Here is a 20436-nt window from a genome sequence, read left to right as displayed (position 1 = left end):
CACGACACGGCAAAAATAAATTCAGTATTCAGGTCAAGACATTGACAAAGCCGCCCAACTGCACGCATGTTTATTCACCTGAATCTAGTTAATAGCTTTTTTAAAACACTTGCCTTAGGTCAGTCCTAGTAAATACCTTGAGCAAGCATAGGCAATAGAAATATTCCAAGTGATGGTCACAGCTCCACCAAGTTGTTACAGCTGTTGTCCTGACTAAGACATGGGAGAAGTAGCCTTTGAAACTGACATTTTTTACATTCTAAAAATCTCTAACTACATAAAACAATTGAAAAATCAAAAACTGTAACTACTGTGTCTAAGTGAAGGAGGCAGAACTAGGTCAACTGTTGCATTTCAGAAAGGAGGCTAATTTTGTGATACTCAGTGGGAGGATGTGTGGTTTAGTTGTTCTATTCTTGTCTTGCGGGGAGTTGCAGGTATATTTTGAGGAACTCACATGAAGAAACTGCCTTCCAGCCAGACTACCCATTTGATCTTACTTAAAATAGGAAACTCCCTTTGTTGTGTGGGGCCTGCGGTGGCCTGTTACCATGGTAGACCTTCACTATACCTACAGCATACAACCACAACCACAATCTCCACCCTGTTCTACCCAGCATGCCCCTCCCTGATGCTGCAGTAATGTCAATAATTGTATATGTAGCTATTCTATGACCATCTATTAACTTTATTCACGGTCTTTCTCATCTTATGGAGCATTTCAGCCTGTATGTAACAGTCCAGGAAAGTTATAAGAGGTTATCCGAGTTCTTGCCCAGCTGCGACCTGACCTCCACTGTTCTCTGTGTTTCAGGTTAGACTGGCAGGAGACACAACCTCCCTTTGTACACACAGTGAGTCTCTGGGAACAGAGGCTTCTGTCAGGGAGAAGGGAAAGGGCAAGGTAAACATAGCCTGAAAACCAGACCTAGGATTCCCTACAAGGGGCTGGGAAATGAGCTCAGATTCTGAGTAGGGGAGCAAGGATTAACCAACATGTATCTGAAAACAGAGCCAGAGATACGGCTACATCAAAACACAAGCACAGATCCAAAACAAATTCAGTGTATCAAAAAGGATCTCTTCAAGAATCTCTCTGTCCATGCTCCTCTGCCTTTAGTGTCCGTGTGTGTGTCTGTGTGTGTACTTGCCCCAATCACATACCTACTAGGGCTGGGACGATAAACCTATCTCCCAATATCATGATACTTGGGTGATGATTCGATTTGTATTGCGATTTTTAAGTATTGTTATTCAATATTACAATTTATTGCAATTTTTGTAAACATTTTTAACACTACACCATGGGAAACAGTTGAATCATACACTTCTAGGGACTTTTAGTTTGGAAAATCTCTAAATTGATGCAGTAAAAATGTTTGATTTTCAGCATGTATGTAGTCAAATATCCCAGTCATTTATTCACTTTTTTCCAGCAACCCAAAAATCAAAGAATAAAGACATTTCCCTCACAAATTAGTGGTATTTTCTTTTAAATTTATAAGGGACATGTAATGTTTTATACTTCTGGTGAATAAAATCCAATCAATCTTATTTCCATTTATGTTTTTTTGTATTTTAGTTACATGTGTATACTTGTGCTAACTTTACCAAGTCTGTCGCTAGCTCTCCCGTTTCTCGCTGTGGTTTGTTTCGGTTTTAGACGGATACGGAACGGATATGACGTTGCGTTACTCAGACTACAACAATGAAAGCGGTAACTTCCTCCTACCTCTGCATAGACTCAAATTAAGCAAATAAATGGATTCTGGTATTCAAAAAACCTATTTCAAAATCCTTAAAAAAAAGAAATCACAATAAATGGGTGAATTTAATTGTTTTCCCACCCCTAATACCTACTTTGACCCCTCAACAACAACTACAAATGATCACACTGAACTAAATGTCCATCTTCACCATACACACCCTGAAATCTAAAAAAAAAAAAAGAACTTCAGTGTGTCAAATTTCCATCACTACCATACGATATACCAAAGGTACCATCAATCTCACTACTCATTTTAGAGTAGTTTTACTTACAATTTCATCCTTATCATTTTTGTATTGTACCATGTATCCCGACATATCTAGTCATCATGTTCCCCTTTCTTAATAAACCTGAAACCTCTACAATTCACCAATCTATGAATCCACACACTGGAACCATGTTTGACCTGGTAGACAGACCAAGCCAGCTGGCTGTCTATACGGTTGGCTGCAGGCCAGTGGTGGCTGTGTGTGAGAACCAGCCTTATAAGCAGGCTGAGCCAGGCTGAGCTGATGAATGCAGTAGTGCCAAGCATGGCCACTTTGTTTACATACAAATGCATCAACATGCAGACACAAACACACATCCACATGTAAGCATGCACAGAGAGACACTACCTGAAGATTTTAAGTATCAGAGGACCTCAGTGACGTACTTTGAGAGTCTTCAGCCATGACTTTGACTTGCACCGGCACATCCTCACTTGGAACATCAAGGACACTCATTGTACAGTACCACTTTAACACCATTTAAGATCCTCGCAGTCAGTGGAATGAACCTGTACACAGAAAGAGATGTGACTGTAATTACTGCCTGAAAATCAGCATTATCACACTGATTCCCACATATAGTACACATGCACCTGCATGTACAGAGACACAAACACACACTGACCTCCAATAACTCAATTACAGCTGTGAGCCAGAGGAGGCAAAACGGCTATGAAGAAAGAGGGTTAAAGAAATACTGTAGAATTTGTTGTCAACAAACATGCAAGGGCCAGTGGGCAACTCCGAGGTCTGAGAAGTGAAGCCAATGCAGAAGTGCCTTAAACGTGTATTAATTCTAACAGCCAGCAGGGGGCGACGCCTCTGGTTGCAAAAAGAAGTCTGATTGTATAGAAGTCTAGAAAATGAGCCTACTTCTCACTTGATTTTTTACCTCAGTAAACATTATAAACACGAGTTTATGGTCTCAATCACTAGTTTCAAGTCTTCTTCAATACAGCATGATGTTCATTTAGTAAATTATGGTCCCATTTAGAGTCAAATAGACCATAAAGCAGGGTATGCTTTAGGGCGTGACTAGCTCGTGATTGACAGGTCGTTACCACGGCGTTGTCCAGTCAGGGAGTTGACCGTGTTTTCGTCTTACAACTTTAACCCTTTCACAGTGTGTTTTCGTCTTACAACTTTAACCCTTTCACAGTGTGTTTTCGTCTTACAACTTTAACCCTTTCACAGTGTGTTTTCACGTCACGAAAGTTAATTATAACATTTTTGGTTGCATTAAAATGTATTATTTAGCGTTCGGTTGTACTTGTACTCCACCCTCTCGAGTCACTTCGACCAAGATGGCGACGGCCAAAATCCCAAACTCGAGGCTTCAGAACAGCAGTCCACAAACCAATGGGTGACGTCACGGTGACTATGTTCACTTCTTATATACAGTCTATGGGTAGGGCGTGGCTGCAGCTATCAATTAAGCAGACCTACTGATTATTGTGATGATTAATTATTTAATCATTTAAGAATTTTTAGAGTAAAAGTAAATATGAGAAAAATGAAGTAGACCAGGGGTCTCATTTATAACCATTGCATACGCACAAAACTTGAAAGAGGCGTACGCCACTTCCCACGCAAAAAGTTGTGATCTATAAAAATAAACTTGACGGGATAATGTGCGCACCTGTACAGAAACTTTGGCACATACGTACGCACATTATGGAGACAGGGGAAATTGGCGACGCAGATGGTGAGGTGGTGAACTGAAGCCAGATTGTAGAAATTAAATGTGAAAAGCATCATTATATGTATGTCACTTCATATAATACATTACTTATAGATCCACTTTATCATAAACATTCAAACCAGCAGTGTTATTTGTGCTTGTGAAGCTCAGACCACATTTTACGGACAAATTATGCATAAATTTAGAGACTTTCTTTTTATTGGCGCTGTATGTACACTTTTACTAATCAATACTACACACTGTCTGTAGGAGTAGCTCAACCATCTTTTATCACTAGTGAGATAGAATAGAAAAGAAGTGGATTGTGAAGACAATAGTGGAGATGGGACATTGCATATGAAGTAGCATGACTAACTACAGAAAGTGGGCTGGTAACATCAAAGCTGATGATCTGAATCTCCGGCCTGGCTGGGAAAATCTGATGAAAGCTCCAATATATTTTCTAACAAAGTGCCCTTCAGCAAAGCACTTAAAACAGCAACAAGAAGAGGCAGTGGTCAGTACCAATTTACTTTGTATTTACAAGGCCACTCTCCATTTTTATTGTGTATCTGTTTGATGGTCAAGCAGGATTGTTGCTGAGAAAGAAGAGGCGGCATGAGAAAACCTTCCATGGTTACATAAAGGTGAGAGAAGAATTTAAGTCTGGGTAAGATGCTTTTGCTCAGACGCCAAAAAAAGCAGTTTGTTTATGAAAATACCCATCCACGAGTGACAGTATCAACAAATTTCATCTAACTTCCCTCCAGCTCTAAATGCCACTCCCGTCTTTTTCCAGTCCCAAAGCTGAAAAAGTCAACGCACGAAAATGCAATGTTTCAGTCAATTTTACTTATCACGATGCACATTGAATTATATATAAGGGCTATGCAAATTAGATTATTTCTTGTGCTCTACTTCAAGTAGCTGCAGCGATTTAAAGGCCCGGTTGCATCATGACCTTTTTATAGAGCTGAAAACCTCTGTGGCAGAAAAGGAAATAATAAGAGATGGAGGTCGGGTAGAAAGATAAATTGATACAGAAAAAATGAGCCTGCGTCTGATTAAGCCAGCACAGGCTACGAACTGGACAAAGTGTGGTTCTCAGGGGAGTGAGTGTGAGGAGGGCAAGGGCTTTTCTGCCTGTCTGCTGGAGAGACAAGAGGTGTGAGGGGCTGGGAGGAAGATGTCTGCCAGCAGAGACCCGGAGGCTGCCTGTCCTGACTGGACAGAAGGAGGGCCATTAAGCAAAGGATAATAGATGACAAGATGTCGCATAAATGACTTTAATTAATGATGCTAAAAACAAAGAGCACCCCACTGGGACGCAGAGGGTAGGAGCACGTTACAGACTGTAATATACCAATTAATCTCACCAGCTGCCAAAGACGAATAAATTCTGGCTTATATATTTTCTGAAATACTATTTGATTTGGGCATTTTAACTCGCAACTTTTAAGCTTGTCATGAGCTCTGCAATAGTATCTCTTGCCAACACAAAGTTGCTGCTTCAACCTTCCCATCAATTCATGAGCTGGTTTTGTTGGCCAAAGTACTGACTGCATATTTTAATAACGGAATAAAAATACTATGGCTATAAATATAAAACTGCTTTGCCAGCTAAGCTGTGGTGCAAAACCTATGAGAGTATTAAAATTGAGCAAAAACGTTGGCTTATACTTCTGCTAAAGAACTTTCTGAATGAACTAACTGGAGAACAAAGCAGAGGATGTAGGGAAAAATAAGCAAAAGTTTTTGAAATGAGTCAGAGTCTAAGCTATCACACACCTACACAGGTACATTTAGCACGCACAAGGCTGTGAAAGGTGCTGGCTAGATACAGCTGATGTCTGCATTTTCAATGTATTGTCAGTTTATAGAAAATACCTTTGGGCAGCAAAAAAACACTTCAGCAGTCAAATTAGTGCAATGAATCATGTGTGTGTTCACACAACTTTAAACCTTCTGTCAGATCTTATGCAAGTCCCTGCAAATGTTTCCAGAAAAACCTCCCTCTGTCCTACACATTACAGCTACCAGCCATTCTTATAAAAATAAAATAAAAAATAAGACTTTTTAGATGGCACTATATTGTAAAAAATGTGTACGATTATGGTAAGATTATTATTTGTATTTTAGCACTACATACTATTAAACATTACCCTTTTCACAATGGCCATGTTTATTTTTCATATTCCACGTTTCATCTTCCAACAACAGAGCATAATGCTTTTTAGAATCAAACTTTCAGACATCAGAGCCTCTGGCAGTATGTCAATGCATACAGTACTCGGAAACATTTAAAATCAATATACACTTGTAAATGCATTAGCTGCAACCATTTTCAGAAAACTGAGATACATTGCGAGATCCATGAGCTGCTACTCTCCTCCCTACCCGCCTATGACCTCAGCACGGGGCTCCTCTAACTCTTCTTCCTAGCGAGGAACAGTGAGAGAGGGAACAAGCCAACTTCACACCACTTCTCACCAAACTCCAAGCCTCTCTTATCTGGGAAAAAAAAAAGAAACTCTGACCAAAGAAAAACAAAAGTTGGCTGACTGTCTGTATTGGACTGCTGGGTGCTCTCACACTCGAGATGAATGAATACTGCCACAGAGAGACTTGCTCATGATTTGTAAAACATTGAATGGGAAGTAATTGGGTCAATCTACTGAGAGTGAAAGTTCTGCCCTTTGTCCAAGCAGTCACTTGTTAGTCGTGTCACAAGCCAGCCCAGGAACTAAATTAATGTAATGAGGCTGGATTTTTTCTATAAGTCTGATGACTGAACAACCACTGTGGCTGTGAAATCACTTCATTCTTGTCCAGCATTTCATCTTCAGATTGCTCAGTGCATCAGGGGTCCCGGGTCTGTGGCGGTGTTGGCGACCCGTCTTAAAACACGGATCCCGGAACAATATTACAACATGTCTAGCTAAGATATGTGACTCTGCTATAAGCATGTAAATAATGGGAATGAACACTGAGCAAAAGGTGCAAACGATTAGAGAAGAAGGTTTATTATCTTATCTGCATAGTTTTGACTAATAAAATCTGAAACCGGTCTTTTTACATCAGTCCATGTTCTAGCCTTGAGGGGGTTCCATGCTTTACTTGTTTTTTCCTTAATCTATTTATGTATTACCATATATTATAATAATTCCTGAGGATATAACAGAATTTTTGCAAAAGTCAAGGACAAGCATATGGTATGTTTTTAAGATCCGTTATTTAGCTTCTTTTTCTTTTGTACAATTGGTGCCATGGAGGGTCTGCCTGTGTCTGTCTGATGCTGTGACCTCTGCGAACTTTATCACTGTTCCACACTATCCCTTCATTACTTTCCTGTACCTAAAGCAATGATAATTAAGGTTTTGGTCAACAGATCAACACTTCCCACAGCCTGTCCATCCTCCCACTTTCTTGTTTACAACCTGTCCTCTTTCTGTCCCTTCATCAATCCCACTCTGACAAGACACTTTTATAGAAGCTGGCAGCAGCTCCCAGGCTTTTCCTACTCATTGGAGTTGATAGAAAGGATGGATCTTGTCAAATGGTAATAGCTCTCCCAAAGAAGCCACTTTGCTTTACATTAAGGATCATCCATCCATTAGCTATACCCGCTCATCCTTTGAAGGACAAGCCTTAAAATCACAGGGCTGACATTAGGGCTTCACAACTAATCAAATATTAATTGCGATCACAATTTTGGCTTCCCACAATTAAATGAACATGATCGACTGCGATATTGACATTTAAAATACGTGTTCTGCTCAAAGAAAACTCTGCTGCATAAAATCGATGGCTTCCTAAACTAACAGCCAGCCAGCATGGGGCGATCGAGATGTTCTGGTTTCACTTTTGGTGTAATACTGCTGCGTGCACAGCAATAGCCTGTGAAAAACTTCCCCAAATGTTGCGTGCGCAGTCCAGAGTAGACGAGTAATATACTGTTTATTACTTGTTTTGCAGAGAACAGATGGGCAAAACAAAAATGCACTGAATTCTGGTGAAGAAGAACCTAATTTTAAGTCTTATTTTCATGTAAAGACATGAAAGATAGTTGTGATAGTAGAAAGATGATTATTTTGGGTAAAACGTTTTGGTACAATGTTACTCATATTTTGCTTCTAGTAGATGCACTATGAATAAGGACCAGTCTTATTTTGATGCACAGATTTGTATTTGTATGTTAGCAGGAATGTAACACAACATGGAGTGAAAGCAGCACTCTGTTTATTTAAATGTGAAAGTGCAATAGAAATATTTTGCCGATCAAATCAACAAATAACCGTGATAAATAATTGTGATCTCAATATTTATTCATGACTAACATTTGGGCCAAAATCGTGCAGCCCTAGCTGACACAGACATTCACGCTCACATTCGCAGTTGCCAACTAACCTAACCTGCATGTCTTTGGGAAACCTACACAGGCACAGAGAGAACATACTGTATAAACTCCACACAGAAACACCACAGCCAGCTAATCAATTGCCCCTTTAAGGGTCAGTACAACCAGATTACATAAAACATATGTTTTCCTACTGTCCCCTGGTGGTATTTATCTATCCATGCATACAGTTTCAGTTTTTTTTGCCAAGGTTTGAGTTCTCCACTATGTAGACTTCTACTGCTGCCCTAAGAAGGAGATCTACATTTTTACTTTGGCCGTCATTATGCTGTTTCAGAAAGAATAGGATGTCCAGATTGGTTTCCATGTGCACAGGAAGAGTCTTAGATCCAACACAAAGATGAATAAAGCCACGCTCCAACCACCAGGAACACAATAAACTAACATAAATCTCACTCTGGCTCCCTCAGTGTTGATCTCATTAAATTACACTTTGCCTTGTGATCAAAAGAGACTGCTGGGTACTCTATTTTCTGTGAATGGAGTTCTACAATACCCAATGCAGATGCTGTTTAGCATTACTAGCACTCCCTTTAATCTATTCTGCCTGACCACCAACCATGGACCTACTTGTCCATTAGATTCATTATTAGAAGGTCATGCCCTGAATGTATGACTAGTCTTTCATCAACCTGCTCCAGGCTAACATTAAGTAACAAAATACAGGCCTATGATAATTCAGGATATGGCCCATACAGTACATCTCATTGTCCTATCCTATTCCTTTCACTGCACCTTAAATCATCCATGTTATACTATGACACATCAAGCAATTTGTTGATTAAATGATAAGCCTTAGAGCCTTAGGAAATAATAGATATGGAAAGGAGAGCAGTTCTGCTATTAACAGCAACTTCCATATTTCTATCTATCTTGTTAGTCCTAAACAGCAAGTCCAAAACCAGGTGAATCAGTCTTTGAAATTAAATTAACAGTTAGTAAGTGCTATCAAGTCTCCTTTGTCATTATGATTTCAACATGTAAGACCTTAGATAAGTCCGCCAGATGTGTGAGACAAAGAGATGGACATAAAGGTGAGGTGACATTTTGGTGATGATACAGGGGTAACAATTCAATATATTGCGATATATTGAGATACTGTAAGCAAGGTGATATATTGCTTTTTTTTCAAATCTAATTTTAGGAAAACTGTCACAGTATAAAGACACACCATATGTATAAAATCAGAGTTAAAAAAAAAAGTCACTATCATCATCAATGTTCTGCGATCGGAACTTTCCACTTCTGTAAAACCAAATTGTGAATCAGAGTGACTGAAACGAACCGAGCGATTCACTGCTGATGTGATAAATTAGAAATGTACAGGAAAATTAAGATGTGTTGACCCGGAGTACATGACTTTTTATTAATTCCGTGCACATTATGTGCACAATACTAAGCCTTATTAACGGAACGCAGAACAGATAAGGGAACTATGTGACTAGTCAATCAGTAGACAGAAACAGAAACTGTAAAGTATTTATAACCACTATCTCAACGTCGTAGTAAACCAGATAGTCTGAATGTGTGTGGCTTTTAAGGCAGACAAAAAAAGTGCAACAATAGTAGCCTGGGTGTAGGCTGCTGGGTAGAGGTTGAGACATTTTGCCTGGTTAATGTGTAATTTGAAGTTAAATCTCATACGTCTCCGTGCTGCGAACACATGCCAAGACAAACAGCTTGGGCAAGACCGAATGCAAACGCTTCCTGACTGATATGAGCAGGAAAGTGGTGTTTTTTTCACGGCTACCACAGTACAGTCTGCTACCATCTTAGGGCTGGACGGAATAGCAAAGCAAACACAGTTTCAGGATACCAAAGCAGAGTTAACTGTCACTTCTATCAGTGTGATTCCACCACCCACCAAAAGGAACATTTTGTTACTATAAGAGGGCTAAATTCATTTGAGTAATAAGAACACCTGGTTTCCATCTTCACGCCCAATGGACAGATGTGCTGAACAGATGACTGTCTTCAGTCCTGTTTATACAACTAACCAACACGCATAAATACACTTGTATACATTTATCCTTCCAGGAGAGACCAAAATACACAGTGTGCTCAGGATGAGAGGCTGAAAAAAGAACGAGCAACTAGTCATTACACTTCCTCTGCCACTGTATGAAAGATCAACATGTACTCTAGGCAAACTGCCTGTTTTACGGCTCTGCGTATCTGAAGTATCATTCTGTAGCCAACTGTCCTTGTGCAACCCCAAACATTTACTCCAATCTAACCCAAATGAATCAGGCACACCCTGTAAGCTGCTGATCTTAGTTCTGTTAAACGGTTTCTCTTCTTTCAATGCTGCACTGTGCAATACTGACTCACAATTGCTCACACAAAAATGCAGAAGTCACCACAACGGCACAAATGTTAGCTTTACAGCACTAACTGACATTATGATCAAATAGCTGCAGAGAGCACTTAAAAATGTAATAAAAACTGGCATAAACAGAAAGTACATCTATTTCACACACCTTAAGAGACATGCCCTAATTCTCTCTTCTGCTCAAAACCCTCCTGGCAATGCCGGGTAAAAATGTACTTGCATTTGTGTCAAATTTTGAAAGTAGACTGACGCCGGAGAGAAAACAGGGTCACAAATTAAACCTGGGCTGTAACATGTGAATGGCGCATGCAAACCATGTGGTTAACTGAAGTTAAAACAGATAGCTAGCCAATTTAACAGAGTGTATGCATTATTAAGGCATTAAAAGAGTGGGCCTGCAGGTGAGAGCTCAGCTTACCTTTCACCTGAGCCGCAGGAGACACCGCATCCAGGAGCCTTTGTTGGAGCAGCCTGTCTCACCTGCAGAGATACAAAAGTGAGAGCAAGGTTTCACTTTAACTCACACAGTACAAACAGACAAAACTGCCTCTTTCCCGGTGTCTCTCCTTCCCATGCTCCTCCTGGTCACACCACTGTGTTAGAGAGGGTGGAGCCCCACCCCGCCCAGTCTCGTTCCTAAGGGAGCCGCTAACGTCTCTCAGGGCCAAAAGCACAGTCTGTTTGCCACCTGCACACACACAACTCTCAGTCGGTTACAGCTAGTCTGCAACTAACGCAGATTTGAAGCTAAAGGACTACTTGAGCAGTCTATTCTATAAGAAAAAGGTCACCGAAAGTAACAGTATAACTGATAGCACTCAATGCTTTTTCATGGAAAGAAACAGAATTCAATGCAATGTGTGTTTACTGAGTCAACAGAAACACTGCGACAGTTACAGTTAACCATACTCAAACACACACACTATCAGATTCACGGAGGACTACTACTCTTACGCTAAACAAATACGCACCCTACTAGGATGTGAATCCAGGAGGACTAAAGGAATCTCATAGTATAAAGTACAATTTGAATCCACTTCTTATTTTAATCAAAATTTTGACTCTCGTTCTAATTGGTTGCACTTGAAATATATTAGTTATTGTTTACAGCTAAAAAATGCTGTTTTCAACACCCCATTCTGGTCTTACTTTTGTTTTCCCATGAAATGCCTCTTAATCCAGCCCGTGCAAAGAACAATGCATTCTCGAACAGCTGGGACGTGTGATAAGCCACAAATCCAAAACCAAAAGCAAAACAACACACACATTAATTCACACAGCAGCAAGCTCACACACACACACACACAGACACACACACGCATACCCCTGATATACAACACAAACATAATGTGATTCCTAACAGATGCAGAGTCAAATTCACAAATGCAATATTGTAATCACTCATTCCCATTCCCAAGCAATTTTGTATTGCACCAATCTTGTTGCAGGGAAACACACAAGTCGTCATGTTGTCATATTGTAAGACTATTCAATATGTACTTCTATAATATAGGCATGAATAAACATTTGCACATTAGAGGCTTGTCTCTATGACATTTCAACTATATTTTCATCAGGCACGTTACCATTTCACAGGTAGGAGAACTTCACTGACTAAAAAAAGATACAGTATCAACAATTCCCTGACTTTACCAAGGTTATAAAAACCTGCAGAAAATTCAAACATAATTTCAGCAGTTCCAAAAAGACCTTGGCATATATCTCTGCCGATGACACCCCGGTTAATGATCCAACGGCAAACCCAACAAGTGTAAAATGGGCTGGGCCGCAGAGATGGAATCTGTGCCTTTAAATCCTATCGCTGAGCAAAAGGAGGAAGCCATAACACTTGAGTACGTCTAACCTAAATAAGAAGTGAACTGAGAGAGAATCCCTGAGCTGACAGTGCTTGAGGGGCAAAGACAAAAGGGGGCGGGGGGGGGGGGTGCAGAGGAGATGCAAGCCAAACACAGACAGCAAGCAGAGGAAAACAGCGAGACATGGAGAAGAGGGAAGGAAGGAAGGAAGGGGTAATCTAAGATCGGCTGAGAGGGCCATGCCATCCTCAAAATAACCAAAACAGCACTAGTTTCTATTGAAGTATTCATTTTGTCCTACACAAAAGAAGGATTTGTATGAGATGCACAACATATGGCACAAGAACGATTAAAATGTACAAAGTGTACAAAGTGAAAGAAGTCACTGTGACCCAGAATGTGGCATGGTTTGGATGGAAGGACTCCAAAACGACACCACTTTCTAATACAGTCCTAGCTGTCCTACATTTTCTCACTAAGACCAGACATTTAAGTCTGTTCTTGGGACCAATTCACAGTGCAATAAAACAAACTAAGTGCCCTGTAGAAGTGCAAGATTATGAGGTTACATTCATCACATGACCTGTATTCCTCTCTAACTCCACTATGTTGTGGACAGCACACCAATAAAGTGCTACAGGAATGAGTACTAAAACCCGGAAATGATGTTAGCAATATAGCACTTCTGGTTCCCTCGTCTGGAAGTCAATGGGTTTTTTTAATGTTTTTTTAGTCAGATGCTGAAATATAGTCTCTGGTTATCACAAGCTTAAGAGATTTTAACGTTTTGTTCTACAACATAAAATACATTAAAACCGCCTTCTTAAAAAAGGCGGTTGTTACTAAGCGGCTACATGAGACTACTAAACATCATCACGCCAACTCGTCCGCCGCAGTCTCGTTGAGTATACTCATGCGACCGTGTTGTAGTTAATCTATAGCCTAATGTTAGCTTTTTACTTCTGGCAATTGCATTTACACTTCAAAAATCATAGAAGTGGTGTTCATTTGTGAATATTGTCTTGCTGAACAAAACGTGTAAGTATCATAAACGTGTGTTTGCCACAGTGTTTATTTTCTGCAATAATCCAAAACCCAATGGAAAAATCCCATAGGCTTTTAGTCGAGGGAACCAGGGTGATGCTAACTTCCTGGTTGGCCTACAAAAACACGTCATCCCTGGAGCACTCTATTTCCTACAACGACAAAAAAACATTTAAAAGGCTTTAGTGTTGGATTTACCTTGGTATATCACTCTGAAATGGATTTGGGTAACACCCAGAGCCGGACATGCAGAAACTACTTCTCACTGTGACAGCTGATGTACAACACTATCACTTACTGTAGAGCCTTGTGGGTTTGCCAAAGTCTTTTACTCTCAAATTGTACTCGTAGCTTCAAGTAAATGGGCCATATGAAATACAGCGAAGGAACGATTAGCCACACTAGCCCTGCAATTGAAAACTGTATGGTTACGGATGGGTGAAACACTGCCACATGCATATTGTATAACCAGCGCTCTGCATGCCTCTTTCTAAGCATGCAACTAAGTAACGTATACATCAGAACACTGCGAGCTCGCCAACTTCACCAGCAGAGAGCCAAGACTGACTCATAAGAGGGGACCAGGCCAGATCCTGCCCACTGATTTATAGCTGTGTCTCTGGCTCGATGAAGGGAAACAATAGGAAGGGTGTGAATAATAACTTCAGGCAAGAAGGTGCTCCAACTGGGAATATAGTTGTGGCTAGAGACAAAACTGATAAGTGATAACAACTGGCTGATATTCTGACATGAGATTTTATTGATCTATTCAAAATATACCAAATACTCCAAACCTGAATGTGATACACAGTCCTTGCGCATTCACACCTGTCCATCTACAGTGTTTGAATAGAGATGTGCAGAATTTCAGACTGTGCCTTTAGATTATTCACCTCCTTGGGAAATCTTATTTAAAAAGTATTTTTCTTTTTCTTTTTGTCCTTCTTTCACCTGTCCAACTTGTTCTCAGTTCTTTTACCGATTAATAATAATTTTCCATAAGGGTAAATAGTGAACATTTAGATTGCGGGCATTTCACTGACAATCTCGAAAGACAGACTCTCAAACACAAAAGGTCTCATACGATGAAAGTCTGGACAAAACACTGAGTTTGGAAAACAGAAAGATTTGTTCCGTTTTCATTTTTTACAGCGAAAATGCATCAAAGGTCAGGCATCTGATCAAAAGCCACCGCACTTCCTTTTCCATCCAACGTCATCTCCATCCATGCATGCCCACTTAGCTTAATGTAATCTTAAGCAAGTTTGAAGCAGGTCCCACATGGCTCTGCAGTGAAGGCACATCAAAAGACAAATTTGAAGTCAGTGTCTGTTTAGAGGGTACATGTTTTCAATTAACTATTATTAGACAAAGTCATTCATCTGCTCCTAGATCTGAGACTCTAATCCAAGAAGGGGATAATGGAGGATGATATTAACAAGTAGGGATGCACCTATATTGAAATCGGACCGATAATGACTCAAATAGCTGGATCGGGTAGCGGTGACAATAGATTCAATTAAATTTTCTGTTTATATACTATATACATTATTGTGCATTAAGTTGCTGGTGTACAAATTATTATTTCAATAATAAATAACAATTAAGTAAATTTATATCTATGTATTATTTGTTACATTTTGTTTTACAAAGTTAGGAAAGCAATATTTAAGTCAAGCCTGATGTTGCCTTAATTATTAAAGAATGAGTCACTTCCACACAGTGAGGCATACAGCTTATCAATTAAACACTGGTATCGGATCGGTACTCGGTATCGGCCGATACCCAAAGCCCAGGTATCGCTATCGGGATTGAAAAATTTGGATCGCTCATGTGCATTCCTATTTGTGCCCTTATATACAGTATAAAGGGATTGTTTATCCAGTGACGCCAGGGCACACAGACAAACAGACTATAAACTTAATCATTCTCCCTGCATTAATGCGAAAAATTACAAGCCTAAAGCACAGGGACAGCAGATTAGACTTTACAGGAATGGTACTAGGTCTAAGGGCACTTAACATTAAGTGCACACAAATGCCTTACAGACTAATTATTGCTCATTACATACCCTCCTACCCTGGGGCCCGTTGTCTGTGCCATTAGGTTTAAACTCTGGTTTGGCACTAAAGACCGTGCTCTTAATAATGATGATGATACAGAATAGACTAAATTATGAAAGATAATGTTTATGTTGCAAATTGCACTGTAGGAAGAAAAAAATGTTACAATGCAATGTAAACAGACATTTAACTGGATGAATTATCCCTGTGAGATACACTCGCTTCTAGTAAATATAAAATCTGTAATGTGTCATACTGGTAAAACGGCTTGCTTTGGAAATATATGCATGTTTAGATAATGCACTGCTCTACACTACTTTCATAACAGCTTTTTAAACTATTGTCTGAGTCTTTTTGTTTTTTGCTCTAACAAAGCCCAACTTTTAAAAAAGATTTTGCTGTAAACATAAGCACTAATTGACATTAGTGTTCTATTTGATGTAGAGCCCAACATTCTGCATAATAATTACCAAAACCGTGAATGGCAATTCATCTTCATAGGTGAACTGTGGCTGTGGGCAGCCAAGTTTTTAAATTAGGCTGTGATCACCAGGTTGTTCATTAAATGCTTCGGACCAGAAGCAGAATCGCAAAAAGTTAGAAATTTAGTTCCCCTTTAATACAGGAGACATTTAGGTATGATGTGGTTCTACTGAAACTTACACAAATCCTTAGTACGAACCTTAGTACCAGATACATTTTAGTTTCAGTTCTCTCCATTCAATTGCTCTCTCATGCTCACCCACTCTTGCCTTTTCTCTCTCTCTCTCTCTCTCTCTCTCTCTACTGGGAGTTGGTTTAGGACATTTTAACGTCAATATCATTAAATTAAGTTTCCAGCCCTTGATGGAGACTCCTTTCCACCAAAGTCTGGTAGCGTCTGACCTGCGTTTAACCCAGGACAGGAGAAAAGCTGTGGATCGACCACCAATCCGCTTCACTCTGTATATCTGGATGGCATTATAAGGTTTCTTTTTCCCACTGCTTGACAATTTACATATGGTGAGCATTGTAATATATCAGGGCTTGAAATACCATGTGCATATGCACAGTAGTACACGTAAAATTTTAGATTTGCACGTAATTCTCAACTCTGTTCAGTGCTGCCAACCTTCATGCATTGACCGTGAGACTAATCAATAACTGGCGCAAAAAAAAGACAACGACAGCGCACAGACAGAAAAGACAGAGCAGTAAGGAGCAACATTAACACCATAAAACACTGCGATGATGTGAGTCATCATTTGCAAAAAACAGTCAAGCCAGCGCCGTTTGGATTTTGATGTGCGTCTATTCGTGCTGTTACGGTACCGGTTTTTGAAGTGGCAAAAAAGGATGAAGAAAGACTCGCATTTCAGCAATAATTCTGCACAAAATGTTCCGGACTATGACCATAAGTAATTTCACTGTACATTACTGTACTATGTACTATATTGTATTATACTGTATTATATTGTATATATAGTAATTAAATGTTTTCTTTCAGAGGTTTGCTGAAATTTTCAATATAATCCTGTTCAGGGTGACGACCCTGACTATGACCGTGTAAAATTGGACATTATTTTACTGTACAGGTTGAGAAAATCAAAGGGAAAGTTAGCTAAATTTACATTATAACTTTCATAATTTTTCTCATATTTGAACTGTCATAAAAGTGACAGAAAAAAAGTATTTCGAGCCTTGTATATACACACATAGGCTAGTGGAGCCACCATTGAAGGGTTGGCTACGGTAGCCATGTTTGTTGTGTGTGGAAATTATCAGCATGATTCAAAGTTGACACCGATCAATCACTAAAATAAGCTTAAATGTCAAAACCAGCAGCAAACTGTAAGCAGCGCTGCATCAACAAAAACATCGTAACCTGGCATTAAAGGAATTCTCTGACATTTTAGAAAAGTACACTTGTTTGCTCCCATACCGGGAGCTAGATGGGAGGATCGATATTAATTTCATCTCTGTGCGTTCTGTACAGAGATCAGAACAAGACGTGTTTATCTGAGCACAAAAGAGCGGAAGCGGGGGGGAAATGCTCGAAGCAGGGAGTCATAAACAGAGGAGGGAGGGAGCACGGAGAGATGAATGTTGCAGCAGTGGCTTAAGAAGTTTCTATGACCATTTTTGATTTGTATCCAGTCTGACACCTGTTAACTGTTGAAAACCATTGTAACTAACATAATTCAAACTGTCCATGGCTACAAGTCGAAGCTAAAAACCTTTGAATACAGAGGGTGCGTGTTGAATACCCAAAAGTGGAGTATCACTTTAAGAGTGAAGTCAGATGATGGTCCCATGTCATGGAAACCGGCCACAGTCTGAAACCTGAGGTCTTTCTTAAAGGTTAAGGCGATACTTGCTTTCTTGGAAAGACAGCTACGACTGAGAGTCACAAGTATCCTTTTAGTGTAATCTAACACAGTGTCACTTTCTCCCCTCACCTGACTACTCCATTAGGTAAACAGAGACTACATACACTACACAGCCTCATAAATACAATGCTGCCACTTGGGTATTCATTTTCTGACGCAACAAAGTTATGACATTACACTGATAGTTATTAACTGATTCATCTGTAGCCAATGAAATTCCATGACATGAAAACATCAGCAGGAAGATGCCAAAAATTAGAACCAATCTGGCAAAGTCTGCACAGAGCCCCATGGTGACCATCCAAAGAGGGCTTTAACAGGCTGACATTAAACCCATGACGTAATGAAGCCTCTCAGCATCAACTCTTTCGGAATAAAACACTCAATGTAATAAAAGTATGTCAAAAACCTAAAACAACCCCGCTGTAAACTCAACAGACACTGCAGTTTATCCCTTGAAACTGCAGATTATCAGCATTTGACACGGGTGTCCACAGCGCCAATCATTTTCAAGGACTGGACGAGCGAGGTCCCTGTGCAAGGCCTGCCACTCAGAAGAAAACAAACGTAGATCATGACAAGGACATAATTCCTTTACCTACTTGTACTGTAGGTAATTTGCTAAATTAAAAATCAAAACACAATATATACGTTATAAATGAGCATTAAACTTTGCATTTGTGTGGTTTTCTTTGTGAAGTTTTGCAACTTTAAACAATGGGGAGATCTTTTGTCTGATTCATGCCCGAGTTTTTGCAACCATACATACAATTTCCACAAAGTAAAAACACTGGGTCTAGAGTAAAGCTGGCAGCATTTACACAAGCAGCAGCTCCATACATTAAGCTAGAGATGAGTGAGAGGTGGATATCGATTGCAGAGGCGCTCGCTACCGTGCGAACACTCCGGCCGCCACTGCCTCTGTAAAAAGAAGAGCAGTGGATCTATGGTGTTAAACCTTCTCTATAAATACACTCGCCAGCTACTCAGCAGGCAAGTAGGAACAAACGTCAAGGGGTCAGGAGGTTAGTCACAAACACTAAAAATGTCTGTGTGTTTGTGTGGTGGATATGGTAAGCAAGCAATAAAGAATGAGGAACCGTGAGGTACAGATTTGATTTTTTTTTCTGTTTCAAGAATAGACATGCAAAAAAGCTGTGACAGGAAAGTCTGTGAAGCAAAAGAATTAAAAGATAAGCATGCATCAATGAGATTGAAAAAATGCCTGTTTTTTTTAATTGCAGTTAAATATCTAACAAATTATCTTAAGAATATTTCTTGCAATATTGCAATAAATAAATTAGCACACGTTGTTACAAGTGACCCCCTCTAACAAGTGTTCAAGAGTGTTCAAGTAGGAGACATTATGGCTCACACTGCAGAACAACACTGGGGATATAAAGTCAGGCTGAAAGTGTTTAAAAGGCTGCCCTTTGGGTTTGTAGTAAAGAAAGTAGCAATAAGCAAACTGAGGAAAAAACGATTATTAGTTATAAAAGATTATAATTATCCAAATAACATTTCCAGCGCTGTGCAATCTGCGTGACAATTTCATAATAGAAAAATCCTTATTCCAGTTACATAATAAAATGTCGCATCTGAGTCAGAAATATGGTTTCAGAGGTCTTTAAACAGTAGCTGTTTGTCTTTGTCCCACTTTTGTAATGAGAAAAGGGAAAGCTGCTTCCACAGATTAATGTGGTACTAACACAAAAGACTACTATCTCTACAGACATTACCGGGTGTTATAATGCTGGTGCCATCATAAAGAACAACTAATATTACAGCAGTTAAAATTGGGGACAAAATTAACAATGATGTAATGTGGCTTTTATAGTGTAATATCTACAAATAATGCCTCCATTTTGGCTGTACAGCAGCATGCAGTATATACTGTATGGGGCTGTACACATGCTGCGTCTTTTGCACAATCAAATCCATTAATGTCATTGTAGACGCGCGGCAGGCGCATTCAAACATGGGAGCGACGCAGGCGTGATGCGCAAGCGTTACCAAGCGCCTATTTTTTGAGCCACGACGGCTGCAACCCAATATAAAAATAGTTCAACCTTTGGAACGCTGCAGCACGCACCTCATGTCATGTGACGAGGAACAACCAATCACAGCCGGCAGATATCTTTTCTTTCTTCCGTAAATATCAGTCTACGGTACATATATGGAGGAGAAGTTAATCATTAGTGCAGGGCTACCCAGAGCTTTACAACTGTCCCAAAGACTATTTTTACTTGCTTCACCCTTTCTGACGAGGACGTCACAACATACGGCTTAAAGGTCAGCCAACTTCACTGAGAAATCGAGCAATAAAGCTACTCTGAGGGATTTACGGTGCTATAAATCCATTTATCTTTGTTTTGACTTTGTTTAGTTTAGTCGGTGAGGCTTACTGCTACATTACTGCAACTTCATCATCATCGTCGTCATCGCAGCGTGCAGGTTTTGGTTACTTAGTAACGGGAGGCGTGACAGTAGCGCAACCTCCGAAGCGCCTTGGATAAAAAGGATGAAAGCGCCGCGGCTGGCGTTTTCCACGCGTTTTAGACGCAGCATGTGAACGGGCCCTTAGTCACATTGTGTGCTCTTCTGTTTAATTTAATGATTCAGCTATATCATAACCTTGAAAATGTCAGCACTGTCGTATTGTGTTCACACAGATGA

The 20436-nt window shown here is 39.9% G+C and overlaps 1 protein-coding gene across 4 annotated transcripts in view; it reads right to left on the bottom strand.

Moving 5' to 3' along the window:
- The window catches only part of osbpl5 (oxysterol binding protein-like 5), a 62926-nt gene that overhangs the window by 36052 nt on the left and 6438 nt on the right, over positions 1 to 20436 (bottom strand). The window contains exons 2-3 of one of the 4 annotated variants that reach the window (XM_074632228.1): positions 10886 to 10947; positions 2386 to 2546 (exon numbers count right to left, since the gene is read on the bottom strand). The exons of 1 other annotated variant lie outside the window; for it this stretch is intronic. Coding sequence is in view for 1 of the 3 variants with exons in the window: in XM_074632225.1 (XP_074488326.1) it covers positions 2424 to 2517 (94 nt within the window). In the remaining 2 variants the exon portion in view is untranslated. The remainder of the gene's footprint in view (positions 1 to 2385; positions 2547 to 10885; positions 10948 to 20436) is intronic. 2 more of the 4 variants (XM_074632225.1, XM_074632227.1) reach the window with 2 other exon arrangements.

This window comes from Sebastes fasciatus, chromosome 4 (genome assembly GCF_043250625.1).
Source record: "Sebastes fasciatus isolate fSebFas1 chromosome 4, fSebFas1.pri, whole genome shotgun sequence".
NCBI lineage: Eukaryota > Metazoa > Chordata > Actinopteri > Perciformes > Sebastidae > Sebastes > Sebastes fasciatus.
Note: the sequence above shows the minus strand (reverse complement) of the source record. Positions and strands in the feature narration are given on the sequence as shown.